This window comes from Megalopta genalis, chromosome 2, assembly GCF_051020955.1.
Source record: "Megalopta genalis isolate 19385.01 chromosome 2, iyMegGena1_principal, whole genome shotgun sequence".
In the NCBI taxonomy this organism is placed as follows: Eukaryota; Metazoa; Arthropoda; class Insecta; order Hymenoptera; family Halictidae; genus Megalopta; species Megalopta genalis.
Window position 1 is genome coordinate 22,516,154 of NC_135014.1, and position 20,998 is coordinate 22,537,151.

Consider the following 20,998-nt stretch of genomic DNA (forward strand, 5'->3'; position numbering starts at 1 on the left):
ATCTCCTCGCTCATAACTCAATGGGTCGGATGAATATATAAAGAAATGATATACATGCGAATCGCACGAACATTCGAAATAAGGCTCGATTGCTTAGTATCCCCCTACGAGAAACGAATTTCCGTCGAACTGCTGTTTCTACATTCTCTTCCTACAAAAATTGCATTTTCACAGTAGCCAAATCGAGATCGAAGAATTATGTTTCGACTGACAAGAATTCGCTCTTCGAGCCACTACGCGAACGCGACGTTTAGACGCCGAGCGTCTATTTTATTCGAATCCGCGCGGAACGATATAACTTCGATGAACTGGCACTTGAAATTCATAAATGTCCCCAGCAATTCTTCGATCGTCCATACGAAAGAGGCCCGAGATCAAACACTTGTCCACATCCTTCTCAAACCTTCCCCGACGTTCGGATTGTCACCAATTATTATATATTATTATTATAATTATAATATTAATTTATTATTATTATAATATTATTAATTAATTATTATAATTATAATATTAATTTATTATTATTATAATATTATTAATTAATTATTATTATTATAATATTATTATTATTTAAAATATATGAAAAAAAAATTTAATAAAATTAAACATAAAATACAGCTGCTCGTCGAGCTACGTCGCACACTCCCACACAACTATCTAGCATAAAGGATAATCGAAAGAATTGTTATTCCACGGTGTCGTGGCCAAAAGAAGTGATCTCCGATCGCAGGGCCAGAGGGAATCGATATTTCTTATTCGAACGAGCCGTGGGATCGCGATCGATCGAAAGGACCGATTAGCGAGGCCATATGAGAACGGTTGAGAAATTCTGTTTTCGCCGAAAAGTACCGCTTCCTAGATCACTGTGCGCGCACTGTGCGCAGGCATCCTCTTCCGGGATACCCTTGACTCATATTTTCGTGGGTGAAAGCATATAGGCTGGCTGCGAAAAAGGGCCGCAGCGGGCAAGACACGTCGTCGGTCGCACAATCCTGAGCAAACTGTTTTAGTCGAAACATCGAAAGGGTTGCTATTTTGAGGTGGCTCGCACTAAATATGGTCAGATAGGCGTTGGCGTTGTACCCGGGCAAGACACCCCTGCTCAGGCACCGGCCCTGTAGTGGGGGAGATCTACCAAAGTTACTTAGACAAGTTCACCTCTATGACTTGGACAGTTGGTTCGCTCGGACCATCTCGCACCATCCTCTTACAAACCAACTGTAGACATGGTAAGTAAGGTGCAGGCGTGCACCGCGGACGCCGTTGTGACTTTACGCTTGATTACCGCGCACGATCCGGGGAACGGTCGCGAGCGAATTACCCTCTATAGAATCAGTGAGAATCCTGCGAGATCGAATTGGGAAAAGAAATCCCAGGGAATGTTCGATAACAAATGTACACGCCTGTGACAGACCAGTGGTGGTTTATAAGACGTTCGGGATCGATCGCGATTCATTTCCAGCGGTCGCGATCGGCCGATCGCCGAAACTGTGCCCGAGACTGAGTGATGAACCCGTCGCCGTCCGTGTGCAAAACTCGCGACGGGATCGCCGCGGGTCGGTTGTGTTCAGGCAGTGAAAAACAGTGGTTCGCGTTTTAGATTCCTGGCTCGAACCTTCGCCGTTTCATCCACCAGTGAATCCCCGTTGTTCGCGGACCTAGGGAAACCGTTTTCGCTCCTGCTCGCGGATCGAACGGGTTCCTCGATCCCCGACTTAAATCCTTGGATCCAAGCTCCGAGTTCCGCGAAATCACGCTTAAGTTCAACGAATCTGTCACAAAGTAACGCTCCACGGGATCCGGTCTTTCCACGGGCAATAATAATCCCTCGGGCTACTTTTATGGGCTGACCTAATATTTGTGTTCAGCTTTCGAAGACCTCGTTCCAGCTGGGATTTCTATTCGGTTTAACGCAACGAAAGTCTTGCCCCCCTAATCTTTAACAGCGGACTACTTATAACGAAGCACGATTCTCGGTTTCAACCCTTTACGAGCTTGTTCGGTGTTCAATGTTCGCGGCGAACAGAGACATTTAAACATGGCGGAGTTGTAAGAAGGGGGCTAACGTTCGGCAAAAACGCGGATATTTGTTGCTCGCGAACCGTATTTGCTGTTAGTGTACAATCTCCGCGATACGTAGATGTTTGAACGAGCTAGGAAATCGTCGGTCTTTCTGCGGATCTTTCTACGAAACCGAGCTTCCTGCGAACCGATCGTCGGCCAGAGGCTTCGGACGAACTTCGGCGATCCTGCCGGTTTGCAAGATCGCCGTGCATAACGCAAAAATAAGAAAATTACGTAACTGTAGTAACTCGAGAGGCGGCTACGAGTAAACGGTCTATATATGTCTTGGCTTCTTTTCAGTCACGGGTGATAGAAAGATTCTATTATTAGTCCTTATGAGTAACGCCTTCCAAATTTTCCTCGGCGATACTTACGTTGTCCCGGCATTGCCGGAATATTAGATAATTGTTATGTCACGGATTTATCGTTTAACCGTTACCCCATCGCGACAGCTTCTTTTTCCTTCCTGTACGATTGTTATTTCAAATCTACGAAGAGATTCGCGCGATTCATCGCGCGCTACGCTTAAACATTGAAAGTAGTTCTCTTTTTTGTTTTTTATTGTAAATACGTTGCTTCGAGCGTTTTCGTAAATAAGCATTCGATTATAATCTTTTCGTGGTAAAAGTGCTCGATCTCGACGCGTTCGATACGAGTTGTTCACGTTACTGTAAACAATTTAATATAAAGATCGGTTCGTTTGGAATTTGTACATTATGTTTGTTCTTTACGGAAATTTGAATTCGAATAAACTGTGATCGAACGTACTAGTATTTTGTACCGGTTACGTAAACATAGTTTATGAGCATATAAATAGAAACGTTATTTTCTAATTTATACGCAATATAATATTATACGCAAATATCTAATATTTTCTAATTTACACGTACTTTATATAAGTACACGAATGTTATATACGAATAAATCAAATAAAATTCATATTTATTCCATGAATTTAATTTATAAACTACTTTTATTTTTATTTTCCCCGCAAGTTGAGAGGCGTTCGAATACTTAATTGTTTAAACAAATGAATGAATTGTTATGCCGGCTTACTTTCCAATAGTTTATATATATGAACTGATTTATTTCTGCGCGATGTGGTGGAAATATTTATTTTCCAATAACCATCGTAACAACGAAGGGATGCTTTATTAATTAACTTCTCGAGTTACGTGTGAATTGCGAATCTTTGTACAAATCGATTTTTAAACATTGAATCGAGAGCGATCTTCCTTTCGTCGATTTGTGGATTTATCGAAGCGAAACCAAACTGAAAATGCTATTAATTTTTGTTAATATAAAACTTTCTCACATTTCACGTCAAATAAATTCACGAAGATTCGCGATTTAGTTACGAATTCAACGTGTCCTAGAATTTCACAAATTTTCGCATCACAATGTGATCGTTTAAAATTATTTGCACACAGAATCAGCGTATCATCATAATTTGTTAAGAATAATCTAACATTAAAAAGAGAAAACAAGGGCATATTTCTATTAAGGGACAACGATATTTAGATTTGTCAGAAATTGATCTAATCTTTTCGACGTTAAAAGAAATGCTGTAACGATATTTCAAATATTAAATATTTGTAGAAAAAAAGAACGAAAGTAAGCACATTGGGAAAAAGTAAAATGCACTTTTATCTATTTCTCAATTGTAATAGATTTTTTAAAGAACGTTACGTGGAACTAATTTTGCAGGATAGAATACAAAAATCGGAATTTACAGTTAACAAATATTATAAAAAGATTCGTGGTGTAATTAGATAGGTGGTCCAATTGAATAGGAAGTGATTGTGTTTATTATTAACGTCACTGTGGGGGGAATGAAACCAATCTGACGCAATTCTTAGCCCGATAAATATAGATACCATTTGTGCGCATTCTTCGGGAGACAAAGCGTTTAGGACAATTGGATCATTCGAATAATTAGAATCCACTATCTATCTTTTTTATTGCAAATTTTATTGCTGTTTCTCGTGTATTTGAATTTTTAATCTTGTATAGAGGGTGACCGTATTTATGGTAGATATATTTTTGAAAATAAGTTAAGAACATAACAGAATGGTTTTTGTTACGTTATAACAAAATCTTTAGACGATGCTTTCACAGGGACGATGTATTTAAAAATTTATTCGGTATTCTCGGTCCATTTTGTTCTCATCCGGTCAACGTGAATTTTCTTTCATTGATTAAAAGATACCTTGCGGTATAAATAAAATAAAACTATGAGATTAATTTTTACTGAAATCGATCGATAAGTAAATTGTAATTTGATTTAATAGCTACGTTTAGTATTTAATAGTTAGTAAATGTATTTAAGGATAACTTTAGAATACAGTATGACTGGATTAGTGTCACAAGCGGAATTAAACTAAACAAACGAAACGAAATAATTAACTCCCATTCCTTTTTGTTGTAATTCTCAAAATTTACGTACATCATAAATATAGATAAAGATTCGCGGTCTACTAATAAAGCTATTGTATAGAAGAAGCTGCTATAAATTAGCTGGTAAGAATTGTTCAGAATTGTATGAGAATTTGCAATCTCCCGAAGAAACCAACTTTCGCCTTTAATGCATGATAATTGATTATTGAAAATCATGAGTACGGTACAAATACTCCTGCGACTCATTTCATTTATTATTATTATTACTATACCACTACTACTACTATTATTATTATTATTACTATACCACTACTACTATTATTATTATTATTATTACTATACCACTACTACTACTATTATTATTATTATTACTATACCACTACTACTATTATTATTATTATTATTACTATACCACTACTACTACTATTATTATTATTATTACTATACCATTACTACACCAATTACTATAATTGATTGGCCGAACAATTGCAGGCGGATAAGGAGAAGAAGAAGAAGACCAAAAAGAAGGAGGAGCCGGCGCCGGCTCCCGCGCCGGAACCGGAACCAGCACCACCTCCAGAGGAGAAACCAGCAACTCCTACCAGCACACCGAAGGAATCTGGCTCGACCAGAGCAAGCAGTCGTGGAAGTCGAAAAGCGAAACGCACTGGGTCCAGTGTGTTTTCTATGTTCACTCAGAAACAGGTGGCCGAATTCAAAGAGGTGAGTTCCCCGATCGTTTCAACCGCAACAGCGATTTAAAGAGAAGCCCTTCGCACTCGGAGAATTTTCTCAATGCTAGACGTATCGAGATCCAAAAGCGACTGGTCTTCTAAAAATTATATACAATTTACATATGAAATTAAATATAAAATTATATATAATATACATTATTATATTATATATTATATTATATATATATATATATATATATTATTATATATATATATATATATATTATATATTATATTATATATATTATATATTATATTATATATATATATATATATTATATTATATGATATATTTATTATTTATAAGTGTTCCATAATTTTTAAAGTAGCACATGCTTAGATAGAGAAATATATTCAACGCGATTTAAGGAATTTGTTAAATTATTTTCACTTTCTTTACTTTCTTTTTTAAGTGAGATACAGTTAAGAAATATAATTGGTCACGTATGCAGACGCGAACGATAAAGCAGAAAGTCCGTTAATTAATAATGCAATCCACATTTCCAGGCATTCCAACTTATGGATGCAGACAAGGATGGTATAATCGGCAAGAACGACCTCCGTGCGAGCTTCGACCAAGTTGGTCGGCTTGTCACTGACAAGGAACTTGATGATATGCTAAATGAAGTACCCGTCCCAATCAACTTCACTCAGTTACTTAATCTGTTTGCAACCCGCATGTCCGGATCAGGTACTTGTCAATTACCGGAATTCTTGTGTTCGGTTTTATCGAATTTTTCTATCGTATTCTGTTTGCGTCGCTGTCTAGAAAATAGTTAATAAATAGTAATAGTTAGAGTAAATAGTTTCCAAAACCTGCTATCTCCACATTACTTTGGTATTGTTCATCTTTGCCTACCAACTGTAATGCGAATTTCGATCGTGTTGCTCAAAGTAGTTTCGTTAATACTATAATTTATTATTATTATGATTTAGTCGATACTATAATTTATTACTTCAATTTAGTACTTTAATTTATACTAATAAATTAATTCTCGCGTCTGTCATTTCAGGTACCGACGATGATGAGGTAGTAATAGCTGCCTTCAACACCTTTGACGTAGATGGTAAAATTGATGGCGAAAGGTTAGTAACGAATTATACAGTTACGTTATAGTGTTCGTTTCTCTAATATTGTACCGTGTTCAGTGAAAAGTTTGTTTTATATATATACATATATTTATAATGGTGGGATTTAAATTTTATTGAGATATATTCAGATGTCTTTGTGCAATTTATCGATCAATTTTAAACATTTATTTGAACGAAACAAATTGTTCACTCGCGCTACTATTTCTCTACCGATATCGACAAGCCTATTAACGCTTCCACGACCGCGTCAGAAACTTCAAAAATTTCCTAAAATTAAAGTATTTCGATTAATTAAACAAAAATTACGAAGCAAACTTATATGGTATCGATTACTTCTTCAGCATTCGTCTTGCAAATCTTAATCAAATTAAGCAGTTATTTTTAATGACACGCGGAAGATTTCCCCAATCGGTCATCGATCGACTGAATTTCAAACGGGGAGATCTCCCCATTCGGTTGGCTAAGTGTTAATTAAAATATACATATGTATGTATGATGATTGAACTTGTACGATCTAAGTCAGACATATTCTGCTGATGACACTGTCTGGTATACTGAATTAAAGCTTGCTTTAAAATATGATTTCGAAGGTTCGAGGAATAAACAACTATTGCCTTTTTACAGATTGAGGCACGCTTTGATGACCTACGGCGATAAATTCACCGCGAAGGAAGTCAACGATGCATACGACAACATGTACATTGACGACAAAGGTTTCATCGACACGCAAAGTCTTATCGCGATGCTGACTGGTACGGGCGATGATGAAGACGAGTAACTTTAAGCGATCTAACATGAAACAAACTTCTGTTAAACCTTCAATCATTGAAAACAAAGTCTTGCATTAGCGCCAGACCCGTGCGATTTGCTTCCGAAGGGTGAAAAGCAGCGATAAAGTAATTATAATCATTCCCTTTCCTTTGCTCTTCACTGGTAGATGTATTCTTTTTTTCCGAGGGAACTGTTTTCAATAATAAAAGGCCAGTAACGAATGACTAGAGATTCACAGAACATTCTCCTGGAGGTAAAACAACGTATCTGCCGATAAACGAGGCTTTGAATATCCACATTATTGTTCGTATAATAAAATTACTTAAAAATTTTAAACCGACTGTTTTCATTTTACCTGTTCACCGATGCGATTAATTAATGCACTTCCTGACGCAATTTCAACGTCTCAAGTGTTATATGTGCAGAACTTTCGGCGTTAGAAAATTAAACGTAATATGTTAAGTAATGGTATCTTATTAATAATTCATCAATTACATTGGTAAAAATGCTACATTTACAATAAAGATATTAATGATAATTTACATTTTAACGAGACACTTCTTACATCCATAGTTTATATTTATCTACTCTCTGTTTTTCATTTAATTCATTACAATTTGTAAAACAGTCCAAGATAAAATGGCTGACAATGAGTAAGCTTGTATGTCGCAGATAAAATAAAAGTTTTTTGCATAGTACAAAAAAGGAATTAATTGAAAATGTACTTTTCCTTTAAATTCTTTTAATAAATTAAAAATAACATAACAATATTCTGAAATTCGTAATTCTGAGATTTTTTAAATATACATTACATACCTCTCTAGCAATGGCGAATTACCGTACACATGGTGGAGACAGTCATCTTGAAACACATATGCCCCTTATAGTAACATATTACAATCGCACTAAAAGTTAAATTTATTAATAAAATTAATATGGAAATAAAAGTGTATTTAATATGTTTATTTAACCCCTGGTCCGGGGGGAAAAGTCTAAAGTCTGAACTCTATTTTGTTGAATAAACACGTTGTAATAAACTCTTGTGTCTTTTCGTAAATAATAAAGTTTTCCCTTAATGGATATAACAATGTAAGTAAAAGGTTCAACAGAAATAAAAAAAAAAATACAAATTCTGTGTGCATACGTTTCGCGTACTGAAAAATTGATTTTAGAGATATAAAACTCAAGGTGAATCCCCCAAGTGCAGTCACGAATTTACGAACATAAAGTGGGAATTATTACATCTTATATTGTTTTTAGAAATATGAAACTTTAGGTGAATCCCCCAAGTGCAGTCACGAATATGCGAACAAAAAAATTACATCTTACAATATTTTGCGAATAGAAGTAGGAAGTCGTTCATACGGTTCATTCCACATATTCAGAAAACGAAGAAACTTAAAATAAATGAGAGTCCTTAAACTATCTTTAATTCGCATTTAATTTGATGTCTTCAAAATATATATGTAAATTACAAATTACAACACATATGTTTGATAAATGCATTACAATGGAAACAGAAAATATTTATGTATAATAGTAGTTTACAATTTAAATCAAACCATATGAGGAACAGCCTGACTCTGCAAACAAAAAGCTTTTCAATCTATCACATATGGATAATTGGAATAATATTCTATCATAAAAATATAATATTTCATAACAAACCACGGAAAATAATTTTATTACATGTTTAAGAGCCATGTATACTATAGCCACTTTAAATATGTTACGGAATATTTTTGTAATTGTTCCCTAAATATGTCACACGATTAATAATACATAAGGTAATTGTTCTATGTATACGTATTCGTTGTCGAATAGAAATATAGGAACACAAAATTATTATTTCATCATTTTTATGTATCTGAATGAAAATTAAAAAATGCAAGAATACAGTAAAATAGCTTAATCAACACCTGATAGTGACCTTCAACATTCTATACACTAAACCACAGAAATATATCTCCTCTTTATTCATTTATGAAATACTGAGAAATATATTTAATAATCATAGGAGTACCTAAAATTATATGACTTTTATAAAAAGTGTACCTTAGCTAAATTTGTATCACTCTTAAACTCATCATAAATAAAGTTACAGACATTATATCGATTCTACAAATAATTCTGAATAGTATGTTCCATTGTCTTTATGAAAGTTACATGTAAAAGTAAAATGCATACACTATATATTACATATTTAAAAATTTTCTCTGATGTATGTACATTTTCGTAAACACACATGTTACGATTACGAGGGTATCTTCAGTGTTTACACAGCACTTTACAAAATTAGAACGTTAAGAAAACATCGAATTTTTCACAATTTATTCCTCACTCTGTTTGTTTACTTTGCAAACGTGGTACTGTGCAGTCAAAAATTTCACTGAATTATTATTATATTTAATACCTTAATTGTATAGTGCTATAACAGCAATTTTATACGTAGTTTGTTTAATTATTGATTTTACGTTTACATTGTACATCCTATATTTATTAATTTTTAATCAGTAGATAGTTTAGTTCGTTTACGATGATAATTTCTTGCCAATGCGTGAATAATTGTTACTAGGAAATAACATACCATCAACATCACAAATTTATCAAATAACCATGAGATTGTTGTTGATCCATCCTGTAAATAAAATATATTGACATACTTCCAGATATACCAAACACGACTAATTTAATATTAAATGTAATGAAACCATACCGCGGATGTTTTATCGTGCAACTTTTGTTTCTGTTGAATAAGATATTTTTTCAAAGGCTCTTGGAATTTAGAACCCACGTATGGTACAATTGCCAGTAATTTAATAAATTTATCTAGAAGTTCCTCATTAAAAGCTATAATTACTGCAAGCTGTTGAATGTGCATTTTTACAACAGCTTTTCCTATAAGAGTTGCACCAAAAAATGTCCAAAAAGGAATTAGATAGTGACCACATGTCAGCCCAGCAAGATCAAATAATGGATTAGGAATCTGCAAATCATTTACTTCGTTAATGTTTTGAATAATGTAAAATTAATGTTTTGAGAGAATAATGTGCAAGTACTTACTGAAGCACAGGCAAGGATTCCCCAGAAACCTGCTTTTTGTACAAAATGTTTCATAGTTAGCTTTATACGTATCAATAATGATACATTTTCACCATTTTCTAAAGCTTCTAAAGCTTCTAACTCTTTCAAATCTTCTTGATCAAATTTTTCGTTTTTGTTGTTTTGTCGACTAGTTCGAGCAGCTCTAGCCATAAAATAGGGTGGTAATTCACCAAGGGCGGTACCAGCACCCCAAAGCATGGCTTCTACGCGGACTTTTCTCATGATATTTAATATTCCAGCTGTCCACATTGGATCAACTTTCGTGGGACATATTATTTGATCAGGATATGGTGGTTCAGGAAAATTAAGCGCACCACACTCATATGCAGCCATTGTAACAGCTGCTATGTGTGGCCCTAAATACAGTACGAAAGTATGTAAGCCAGTACCAAGACCTACACTAGAAAGGACACCTAAACCTATCCAATATAACCACCAAATCACTTTGATCTCCCATGCTTTTAAAATCTGGAAACATGAAAATATTTAATAACTTTAATCGATCTTGTATTGGTCAAAAACATTATAAAACTTATGACAAATTTTTATTCTTTTTCTATATCATATACTGCCTAAGGATATCTTTTAAAGATAATATTGTACGTAAAATATAAATTTTGAGGCTCATAAAGAAAGTATCTCTACAACATTATTACATTCATAATTTTAGTAAAATATTTGCTAGAAATAATATTTCTTTCAACTAAAAATTTCTCTGTACATCCCAGTAGTAAAAACTTAAAACAGCTTGAGAAGCTTAGAAAATACGTAGGCATCAATGTTTTAAACCAATTTAAGATTTACCTGTTGATGGGGACCAACCACTCTACTTAACACCAAAAACAATATAATTATTGAAACTATGCTCCATACTGTTCTCTTATAAAGTAGTGTCTTATTTCCTAGGCTCAGTATATTATCAAACAGTTCTCGAAAAAAGTAATTGAGAGTAGTAATTGGATGTTGCCATAATGTTAAACATTCAGGATCTATATTACATTCGTTAGTTGAGTTATTTCGATCTCCTGAGCATTGTGTAAATGATTTTTTTGTCTCTATATTTTGTTGAGCACCATTAAGACGAGTCGAGTCTTTCACACGTTGAATGGCAGTGGTATTTTCCAACATGGTATCGCCCAGTTGATTATTCTGCAAACAAATAACAATCAACTATACAAGGTTGTTCGAGAAACATATAATTAGAGCATACTGTAACCAACTGTAATGATTGTTATGTTCATTACCGGTGACACAGCTACTCTAACAATAATGATGTAACTGCGAAAGTAGCACTTCTTTGAATAAAAGTGAGTTTTAAGTTCACAATGAAAGTCTTTAATCAGAATATCAACTACATTGTCTAATACCAATTTTGTGATTCGATGACGTTGTCCAACGGCAATTTTGAACTCAACACGAATTCGATGATCGTTTATCTCCATCACCCTCAGTCAACAAAATGTCGAACTTTCAAATTCAAGAATTGTCACGGCTTTAACTGTAAGAGCCATACGAATGATTCTCACATAGACCGATTCTGTAGATTTCCACAAAAGCAACGATATATTTTTTTTTTATAACATTATAAATATCTAAGCATGTTTCAGTAGTGTTTAATCAGAACAAGACACTTTCAACGCACCAACTTTCACAGATATTTTTCAATTTATTTTGAAAGTTAAGGATCTGCTGCACGATCTAATTACACCACGCGATAGGGCAAATCTTCTTCCTTCGGAAACCGTAAAAAAAAAAACATTCGAACGCAGATTTTCCTTTCGATTAAGAAAATGAGAGTATACAAAATATGTAAATAATATAGGCAAAGTGTCTTTATTATTTTATTATTTTCTCTAGCACTGTACTCTACAATCTGTGTCCAAGTTGGCAAACTACATTGTAGAGCAGCGCTGTCCAAAGTTGTTTCCCGGGAGACAACGTGCGCAATGAGCGCAGCCATGACACGTAATTACCGCGCGCAGTTCAAGCCATAAAACATTTCAGAACAATATTTTCTGCTATATCCAGATTTTGACCTTTTAAGTTGTTGTCAAAATGTTTTAAGCTTCTATGCTGTTACGATTAATCTAAAATCTCTTATATAAAATGGAAACTCATTATTATAAAAAGTAACTGATCGAATATTTGAATTTAAATCTTTGACAATGTTAAAATATTAAAGTGTGTACTTGTAATATCTTAAGAGATAATGATACATTTAGGCTTCAATGTGAACACACTGTACTTATGTCATTACATTAATTATATTATACATTATACATAGATCACCATTAATTCAAAGTGGAACACTAAAGTGTTAATAAATATAAATAGAAAACTTACAAGGAAACGTATGAAATGTTATCCAACGATTGATATAAAATCTTGGATCTTAGAAAAGAAGAAAATACTTCTTAAAAATATTTGACATGTGTCTTTTTATATTAATCACTTGTCCTTTGGTTACATTGAAGAAATTAAAACAATCCTCAAAACTGGGAATGACACATATTCCATTCGATGCCTTGTGAACTAATAGAGAGAAGAAGGCTGGTTTGTGGCAAAATTAGATATTTTTAGCACAGCTGGTGTACGGGCTATGGTCATTAACACTGTCACGTGTGGTTAATGGCTTTTTTATAATTGCTACTGAAGGTTTCCAAGCCTCGTACATATTATATGTATATTTACTATTTTCGTTTTATATTTTACTGCAATAATTGTAATAGTTCACAAAAAAATTAAAATATTATGAAATCCACGAAAAATGACTTCTATCGATTATAATACCCTTTTGTTATGATATAAATAAAACATTTCAATTTATTTAAAAAAATAAATTATTTACAATTATCTAAAAAAAAATGTATGTTATACTAACAATAATAATAACAATAAATATAAAATTATATTCTTATTCCCGATCATGTGAGTTGCTTTCATTTCTTTAGCATAAACCATGGCCAGTGTAGTCAAGAAAATCAACTACGTAAGGCGACGCATGCGCAAGGTGTCCCGCCCAACGGTGTGGGACGTCAACCGGGCGAACATTACAATTCTGAACTATGATCAGTTAGACGCTCTGCTTTGTGTCGCCATCGTAGTTTAGAATTGTAATGTTCAATTAGTAGACGCCCCACGTCACTGTGCAGGACTTCCTGCGCATAGGTCGCCTTGCGTAGTTAATTTTCTTGACTGCACTGACCATGACTAATCAAAACATGTATGTCAAATATTTCTGAAAAAGCCACTTTTTACTAAAGTTCCAACAAAATGAATAACTATCATTTTGTTATGATCTCTTATTGTTAATGCTGTTCTAAAATTTTAAACTATTATCCAGATAATAAATAACTATTAATAAATTATAAACAATTATCAACTGAATAATAAATTAAACTATTAATAAATCGAGTATCAATAGAATTTGCTAATAAATTCAGATAAAATTATGTTGTTTTTTTCAATAAATATGGAAATACATTATGAAAAATATGAGCTTCTAACATTTTAACATTGAAAAAAATTGTATTATGAAATTAACAAAAATGATGCATGCCATGAACCTAACTCAGACCTTGCAGTGGTACATGTTAATCCTTGGATTAATTCATGGTAGATTGAACGTCAGATTGGTACTAATAGAAGCGATGTTTTGTTATGTGAACTCTGTTATGAATTCAAATGAATTTTATCCATATCATGTTTATACACAGCAAGACCAACATGAAACAGATTTTAAAAATCACATTTTGTATCAATGGATGCAGTATTAAATAAATTTGATTTAATTAAGTTTTATTAGCTATCGACATAAAAATTTATAAAATACAAATTACTAGGTAGTGAAACTATTGACTAAGATGCATTGACAACTAATAACAATAACTAATGAATATATAGCTTAGTATTACAAGTGTCAAACATAATCGTACTGCATCAATCTCTAGTTTCTACTAGAAAATATGAAATAAAAAATGTATTAAGTACTATGACACCATATAATATACACAGAAAGCACTACATTTGCTAAGATTTTCCCAGATCAATGGTTAATATTCAATGAACTGATTTAGATCATAATATCTATAATATAATTTCTTTTTAAAGATTATCAAAAATATATATCAAACGAAACAGAGGTAGTACCAGACAATATGAAACAAAGAATCATTGCAGTGTGCATTAAATTAATTAGAAACTTATAAAAGGTGTATAGACTACAGTAATTCGATTAATGTAATGTATCAATACAAATTTTTCATTCTAAGCATCTCCTATAACATGAGAGTTTCTATCTCAGTTTATTATTTTTAAATAAATAATTATGTACTATGAACAGCTAAAATTGACAGAACATTCACTATTGTGTCCGAGATAAAGAAGCTAATATTTTATATAGGTTATAAAATATTTTACATAGTACGATTCATATGTATATTGTTGCAATTAAAACTATAATTTTTATTATTAAATGGAAGCATTACTATAATGACAAGCAAAAGCAATGCATTATCTATAATAAAATTATACTTTTATTACCTTTTTCAAACTATTTTTATTCATAAAGGAATATAAAAGGTTTTTAATAGATTTTAAATGAGCTACCATTAGGTTTCTTAAATACAATATTATATAATATGTAATAAATTATTGAACTGCTTATTAGAATTCAAATTTTATTTATCACCAGAAAATATGTCTCTTCATATAAACTTTGAAAGATAAAACAAATATTTCTACAAAGTACTAATCTCTTTAATAAACAAAAATATCACACATACTCAGAAATTATTTACATCCAATTTTGTAAATATTTTACAGAAAATGGATAGAATAATTTGTATAATAATGATATGTTATAAAAAGTAATTAGGTATAGTTTAAACTTCATTCTACATTAGTACGTTTAAATTATTTTATAAAATTAAATTTAAGCCTCAACATTACATAATAAAAATTCTAATCGATTACAATCTTAAATTAATAGCAATAATTCCTTTCGCACATTTATTTTCTAAGTAAATGTTTACATATCAATGTTTGCTTATGGTTTACACTACTATTCCTTAATTTATATAATAAATTACAAATTGCACGTGATTCTCTGAACTTTGAGAATACATTTGGGTATTAAAAATTGAATTCATATCAGCAAATTTTATAAAAAAAGAAAAAAAAGAAAAACAGTAATGCATGACACACATTGCAAGAAAATATGTTCGTAAACAACAATATGGTAAATATTTTATTTTGTAGAGTATCAAATAAATGTATGTGACAATATAATATAATAAAATACAAATGTGTTACCTTTTAACCTTAAAATACGAACGTGTCGAACCGTTGAATCAATGCAAAATGATTTTTCTCCAAATCATCGTACAACGCACATTTGAATAAAAACGAAATTACTTTGGCATGTATCAAATAATTAACAAACATTACACACATGTGCACCGATGAAAGTTAACGTCTCTTTATCTAACTTAATTAATTAAACTGTCAACTCGACAGCAACGCGTGTATAACATTCATGTGCGAGTCATATCATAGCACTTCCAATATATACCACTAAATTGATGCGCGTTAGTTTCCGTTTACGTACAAAAATGACTAATCACTAATCTGTTCAAATACAGACAACACGTAACGGATCTTATTATTCGCTATTGTACATTAGTATCACTTGATGTCAATTTAAATTGTTATACGTGGCTGTAACCTTATCGTATTGCATACATACATACTTCGTGTTTCGTACTTAGGCACATTTCATGATGATATACAATTGTATATATGTGGTCGTACCAAATTAATATTAAATACAAAAAGAACTTACCAATCACCTTCTCACGGTTTTAAACACGTGTATTTACAAATTTCATTTAAACAATGCACTACATATATACACGTGCATACTTTTTAGTTTAACACTTCGATCTTGTCTGCATGTAATTCCTCTATTGTTGATATGGATATGAAAAAATATGGATCATTGTATATATTACATATCAAATTGCACAAATCTATGTTAATAATTTAATAAATATAGATATTTTATAAATACATATAAAATTATAAAATATGTTTGATAGTACAGGAAAGTGATGCAATACAATGTTAATCCCAAAATTCACTTTTCAATGAATCGAACAAATTATTGTAGAGAGCAATATCGATGTAAAACATTTTAAGTTATGGAAATAGAGCAATGTACAAAGTATGCATCTTTCCGCTCTAGTTTCACTTTATTTTATGTTTTTGTAGCATTCATAAACGTTAAAAAAATGAGATTTATTTTGAAAGTAAAAAAAATGTACATACAATAAAACATAAAATAATAATGTAAAAATTATGTTGCTAACTATTTTGTAGCTACATATGTATATTTGTACGATTCGTACGTATCTTCTTTTAGTTTTAAACCTAACATTACACGATAAGGGAAATTCTTTTCTCGATACAAATATGAATTATTTAAATCAAATTGACTGAAAAGTTTATACATTATACTTATATGTATTTATTATGTACATACACCATTTATTAGATTAATATTAAATACATAATTAAACAGATTGTAATAACAAAATAATTGTGTATACATACATTCTATATTTTCTATGTACATAATACATATATGTAATGTTACCTTGCAGCGTCGTTGATTTGGCCTCTAATTTCCTATTGGCTGGCAATTCAGTGCCAAAGAAGAATAGCGTTGTGTGAGTAAGAAATACGAGCAAAAACCACTGATCTGTAAGATACAATAGATTGTTATAGATTATGAGTGACTTATTTTAATTCTCCCTCTTGCGGAGACAGTCAGGAAAGAATTATAACAACGCCCTCTGGTATCGTGAATTATTAACCTACACTGTGGCATACAAATTTGTGAAAGTATCCACTCTTTAAATATATTTATGTTTTGTACACAGTCGTGTATACATATACATATATAACAGCTTGTCGCTTCGTGTATTTTGATGCAGCCTCTTGACGTGAGCGAAGTATAGTAATTATTAAGCGGGATACTGACATTAATATGAATTCTGAAGCAAGTTTGTGATCTTGATCATAATTAATTGAAGTATATTTAATATATTAAAGAAAGTGTTTTATAAATAAATATTCTTTACACTTATGAAAATGTACGTGTTTTATATTCATTTTAAATGAATAACGTTAGAAATAACTACAATATAATTTGCTGACGATACAAAATACAAGTGATATGCAATTAGAATAAATATAAAATAAAAAATATGGCTGAGACATTAATTCCATTTGTATATTGGGCTCAAACAGAAAGTCAAGTTACGTTAAAGGTAGATTTGACCAATGTTAAGGTATGTATTTTGAATAATACACATATACAATGTATACTAATATTTATAAAATTTCATTAACATTAAATGTATTTTTTAGGATTTAGATGTTGATATGGATGAGAAGAGGTTGTGCGTAAATGCACATGGACAAGGTGCCAAAGGTTTCAATAATTATCGCTTTATCCTTGATTTAAATTCATCCATTAACACTGAGGTAACGTATGCAAGATTGCGACATATGAAACATTACACTGCAGTATTGGTATATCATGGTTTTAGTATTGGTATATCATGGTATTGTTTTGGAAATTTTTTAAGTAGTTGTAGTAGTTATTTAATTATATTATATAACATAGAATAACAAAGGCACTTTTCTAAGGAATGTATAGGCATTTATAAATGAATGTTTATGAATACGCATTATATATTTGCATTAACATATGCATGAGACGATTTTGAACTTTATCATCAAATTTACATACTAATAATTATGTTTGTTCAATGACCTTCACCTCATTTTTAAATATTCACATTGTGTTCAAAATTGTCCAATTTTAAATTAAATTTTATATCATTAAAACATTATATATCTATCAACACAAAATTATCAACATAAAATTATTTTTTTCTTCAAATGAAACAGTATTTGTTTGATGTATTTATGTTTATCATTAACAATGGATAAATTATTAAAGTGTACAGTTTTAATTGCCTCATCGCATGAGTAATATTTCATTAGTTAATATATTAAATTGTTGACCATTTATGAAAATATTGGAAGTATTTAATATCCCTATTAAAATCTGTATATTATAATTTGTGTTGTTATACTGCAAGATAGAAGTACATATTATACTTTTGAAAGATAAACAATTCACATGTATCTTAACTGAATTCATTTACCAAAGCCTAATGTAATAAAATTGAATCGGCGATTATACAATTAATTAATATAATTACTTTTTTATTGTTATAGGAAAGCCGTTATAATGTAGTAGATCGCGAAGTTGATTTTGTATTAAAAAAAAAATGTCTTGGTTGGTGGCCAAGATTAACTAGTCAACCACAGAAACCAGCTTGGTTAAAAATCGATTTTGATAAGTGGTCAAGTGAAGACTTAGATGATATTGAAGATAAAAAACGGGATATATGCAATGATTATCCTGGCATGTATGACAAGCTATACAAAGAAGAATTCGGATACAAGAAAGGTATATTTTCTTATAGAGACTGATGTATTTATTATAATAACGACTTCAATTATTTTCATTATTAGTGAACTAATCAAAATTTTTTTCATCTTGATATACATACAATATAATACATACACACATATAATACAAATTCAGAATATGACAACTTCAGATTTGTTATATTTTTGTTTGTTGAAATATAGTCTTACAGATGTTTTACATGTCAAGCTGTAGACATATAGGCAAATTGAACAACCTTATAATTGAACTTTTATTGATAGCAACTATAATTCAATATTTCGTATAACGCGGGAAAGTAAAATTGTATGTAGATTTGCAGAAATATACAAAATTTGCTCAGTTATAATTCATTGTATATTAACTTTTACCAGACTTTTATCGTTACTTTATTATGCAGTACGAACGATAATATCGGTTTATATAATAAAACAAAGATCTATTTCCATTTAAACAAATCGAGTAGGCTTCAATATTTCTAAAGATTCGTCACCGAAAGAAACTGTATTGCCTTTGCATTATATCCCTTTTGATATCGTACAGCTTGTAAATAAATTATTTTTATATCTCTAAAAATAGAACAGATGATTGAAGTAAATACTTAAAGGGAACATACCAAAATGGCGTCATAGAATCTTAATGGGGTATCTGCTTTTTAAAGCTAAACTGTAATTTATAATTAATTTATTAAGAAGGATAATAATATTAGAGACTATTATAATATGCTATATTGTTTATCTTGTGTAGATGTAACTATTTATTAGTTCAGAAATCGGAAGATGGCTGGGTAAAGGAGTGCAGATCTAATTGTACAATGAGCACATTTATTTTTGTTGTTAGTTGGAAGCCTGCTGTCCTCCTAGCCATCTTTTTCATCTGTATATACGTTTCTTGAATCACTAATTTGTATTTATTTATTCACTAGAGGATTCCAAGACGGTGTACTTAATAATTTATAATCTTTGCCAGTTTGTTGGTTTTACTTATGTCGTTACTATAATGGCAATAATGTATTTACGAGATGGACCAGGTTAGTAAATACTTCAATAATTTATGTTTCTATATTGGCTGCAATAATTAATAAAGTAATTATTGAAACATTAAATTTTGATTTCTAGCTTCCATGAAAGAAACATACACTGCTGTCGGGAATCCAATAAAATTTATACAACTTTTACAATTTTTAGAAGTTATGCACGCCTTATTTGGCTATACTAAAGGCAGCATCTTGGTATCACTTGTACAAGTAGGGGGTAGAGCATTTGTTTTATTTGCTATGATCGAAGCTGAACCACGTATGCAAACAAAACCTGTTGTGTTCTACCTATTTCTTGCTTGGAGTGTAGTAGAAATAGTTAGATATCCTTACTACATAACGCAATTATTGAAAATTGAAATTCCATTTTTAACATGGCTAAGATACACTATATGGATGCCATTATATCCGCTAGGATTTTTATGCGAAGGAGTCATAATACTAAGGAATATTCCGTATTTTGAAGAAACGGGGAAATTTACTTATTCCATGCCCAATTCTTGGAATTTTGCATTTCATTTTCCATCTTTCTTAAGAATATATTTACTTATATTTTGTCTACCTATTTTATATATGTTAATGTCTCGTATGAATCAGGTGCGTTATAAAAAATTAGGTAAATACAAATTGAGGAGAAAGTATGCATGATTTAACGACTAATTTTTAATATATTAATTGATCACATTATACACACACACACAGTTGCTAGACAATTTTTAAGATACCAGTGCTTGTCGATATTATATTTTTTTACATTTCTTTCTTATCCGTTTTAGTTTATTCTAAGTCAGGAGACATTTACCAAATATTTTCTTCTTATATTTATATCTATCATATGTAAGTTTAATATATATTAATATAAATAAATACAAATTTAGCTGTAAACGAGCATCACTATGGTCCAGAATAAAGTTATCCTTGTTCAGCACGTAATGTTTATTTTATTCATTCAGTTGTTCACACAATTTGTTCATCTTGAAATACCCTACCAAAATAAAAATACAAAAGACGATTTAAAGAGGAAAAGCCTATTGTTGCAAATACATAGAAAACTGAATATTTCTTACAGCAACAACTGATTATTGCTGTAAGGAAAGTATCTGTGCGGAAAATAGCATGAATCCTATCAATTCAGGGGCTCGAGAAATATTTTCAAGATACAGAAATGTGTTCAGTCGACTCTCTTGCATCCATATCATACAAAATCATTTAATAAATTTGACAGATGATTCTCGTCGCTTGTGCTTTAAAATA

The 20,998-nt window shown here is 31.3% G+C and overlaps 3 protein-coding genes across 8 annotated transcripts; 2 read left to right on the top strand and 1 right to left on the bottom strand.

The window, feature by feature from the left end:
• Positions 1-1,073: 1,073 nt before the first annotated feature.
• Positions 1,074-7,394, top strand: Mlc2 (myosin regulatory light chain 2). The gene is made up of 5 exons (XM_033470719.2): positions 1,074-1,229; positions 4,954-5,184; positions 5,703-5,886; positions 6,209-6,281; positions 6,912-7,394. The coding sequence occupies exons 1-5, from the start codon at positions 1,227-1,229 to the stop codon at positions 7,063-7,065; spliced, it is 645 nt and encodes a 214-aa protein (XP_033326610.1). The 5' UTR covers positions 1,074-1,226; the 3' UTR covers positions 7,066-7,394.
• Positions 7,395-8,481: 1,087 nt separating this feature from the next.
• LOC117220577 (vacuole membrane protein 1) lies at positions 8,482-16,196 on the bottom strand. Of its 6 annotated transcripts, none has more exons than XM_033470678.2 (5): positions 16,006-16,196; positions 10,968-11,312; positions 10,122-10,631; positions 9,775-10,044; positions 8,482-9,696 (listed from the first exon to the last, which is right to left on the bottom strand). In XM_033470678.2, exons 2-5 carry the CDS (start codon positions 11,289-11,291, stop codon positions 9,565-9,567), a joined length of 1,236 nt encoding a protein of 411 aa, XP_033326569.1. In that variant the 5' UTR covers positions 11,292-11,312; positions 16,006-16,196; the 3' UTR covers positions 8,482-9,564. The 6 variants fall into 6 exon arrangements, with proteins under 6 accessions (XP_033326569.1, XP_033326568.1, XP_033326567.1 ...); XM_033470677.2 differs by lacking the exon at positions 16,006-16,196 and adding an exon at positions 15,477-15,905; XM_033470676.2 differs by lacking the exon at positions 16,006-16,196 and adding an exon at positions 13,741-13,770.
• Positions 16,197-17,050: 854 nt separating this feature from the next.
• Positions 17,051-20,672, top strand: Hacd2 (3-hydroxyacyl-CoA dehydratase 2). Its single transcript, XM_033470681.2, has 5 exons — positions 17,051-17,515; positions 17,595-17,711; positions 18,474-18,708; positions 19,634-19,738; positions 19,827-20,672. Exons 1-5 carry the CDS (start codon positions 17,432-17,434, stop codon positions 20,390-20,392), a joined length of 1,107 nt encoding a protein of 368 aa, XP_033326572.2. The 5' UTR covers positions 17,051-17,431; the 3' UTR covers positions 20,393-20,672.
• Positions 20,673-20,998: the final 326 nt, after the last annotated feature.

What these genes read in the sequence shown, in the direction of transcription:
- Mlc2 (XM_033470719.2), top strand. An exon ending in AGGTGGCCGAATTCAAAGAG is followed by an intron (nt 5,185 to 5,702) that starts GTGAGTTCCCCG and finishes CCACATTTCCAG; the next exon opens with GCATTCCAACTTATGGATGC. An exon ending in GGTAAAATTGATGGCGAAAG is followed by an intron (nt 6,282 to 6,911) that starts GTTAGTAACGAA and finishes GCCTTTTTACAG; the next exon opens with ATTGAGGCACGCTTTGATGA.
- LOC117220577 (XM_033470675.2), bottom strand. Translation starts at nt 11,605, where the DNA reads ATGGAGATAAACGATCATCGAATTCGTGTTGAGTTCAAAATTGCCGTT. An exon ending in GTCATCGAATCACAAAATTG is followed by an intron (nt 11,313 to 11,530) that starts GTATTAGACAAT and finishes ATTTGTTTGCAG; the next exon opens with AATAATCAACTGGGCGATAC. An exon ending in TGGTTGGTCCCCATCAACAG is followed by an intron (nt 10,632 to 10,967) that starts GTAAATCTTAAA and finishes TCATGTTTCCAG; the next exon opens with ATTTTAAAAGCATGGGAGAT.
- Hacd2 (XM_033470681.2), top strand. Translation starts at nt 17,432, where the DNA reads ATGGCTGAGACATTAATTCCATTTGTATATTGGGCTCAAACAGAAAGT. An exon ending in ATTCATCCATTAACACTGAG is followed by an intron (nt 17,712 to 18,473) that starts GTAACGTATGCA and finishes TTATTGTTATAG; the next exon opens with GAAAGCCGTTATAATGTAGT. An exon ending in AGAATTCGGATACAAGAAAG is followed by an intron (nt 18,709 to 19,633) that starts GTATATTTTCTT and finishes TTTATTCACTAG; the next exon opens with AGGATTCCAAGACGGTGTAC.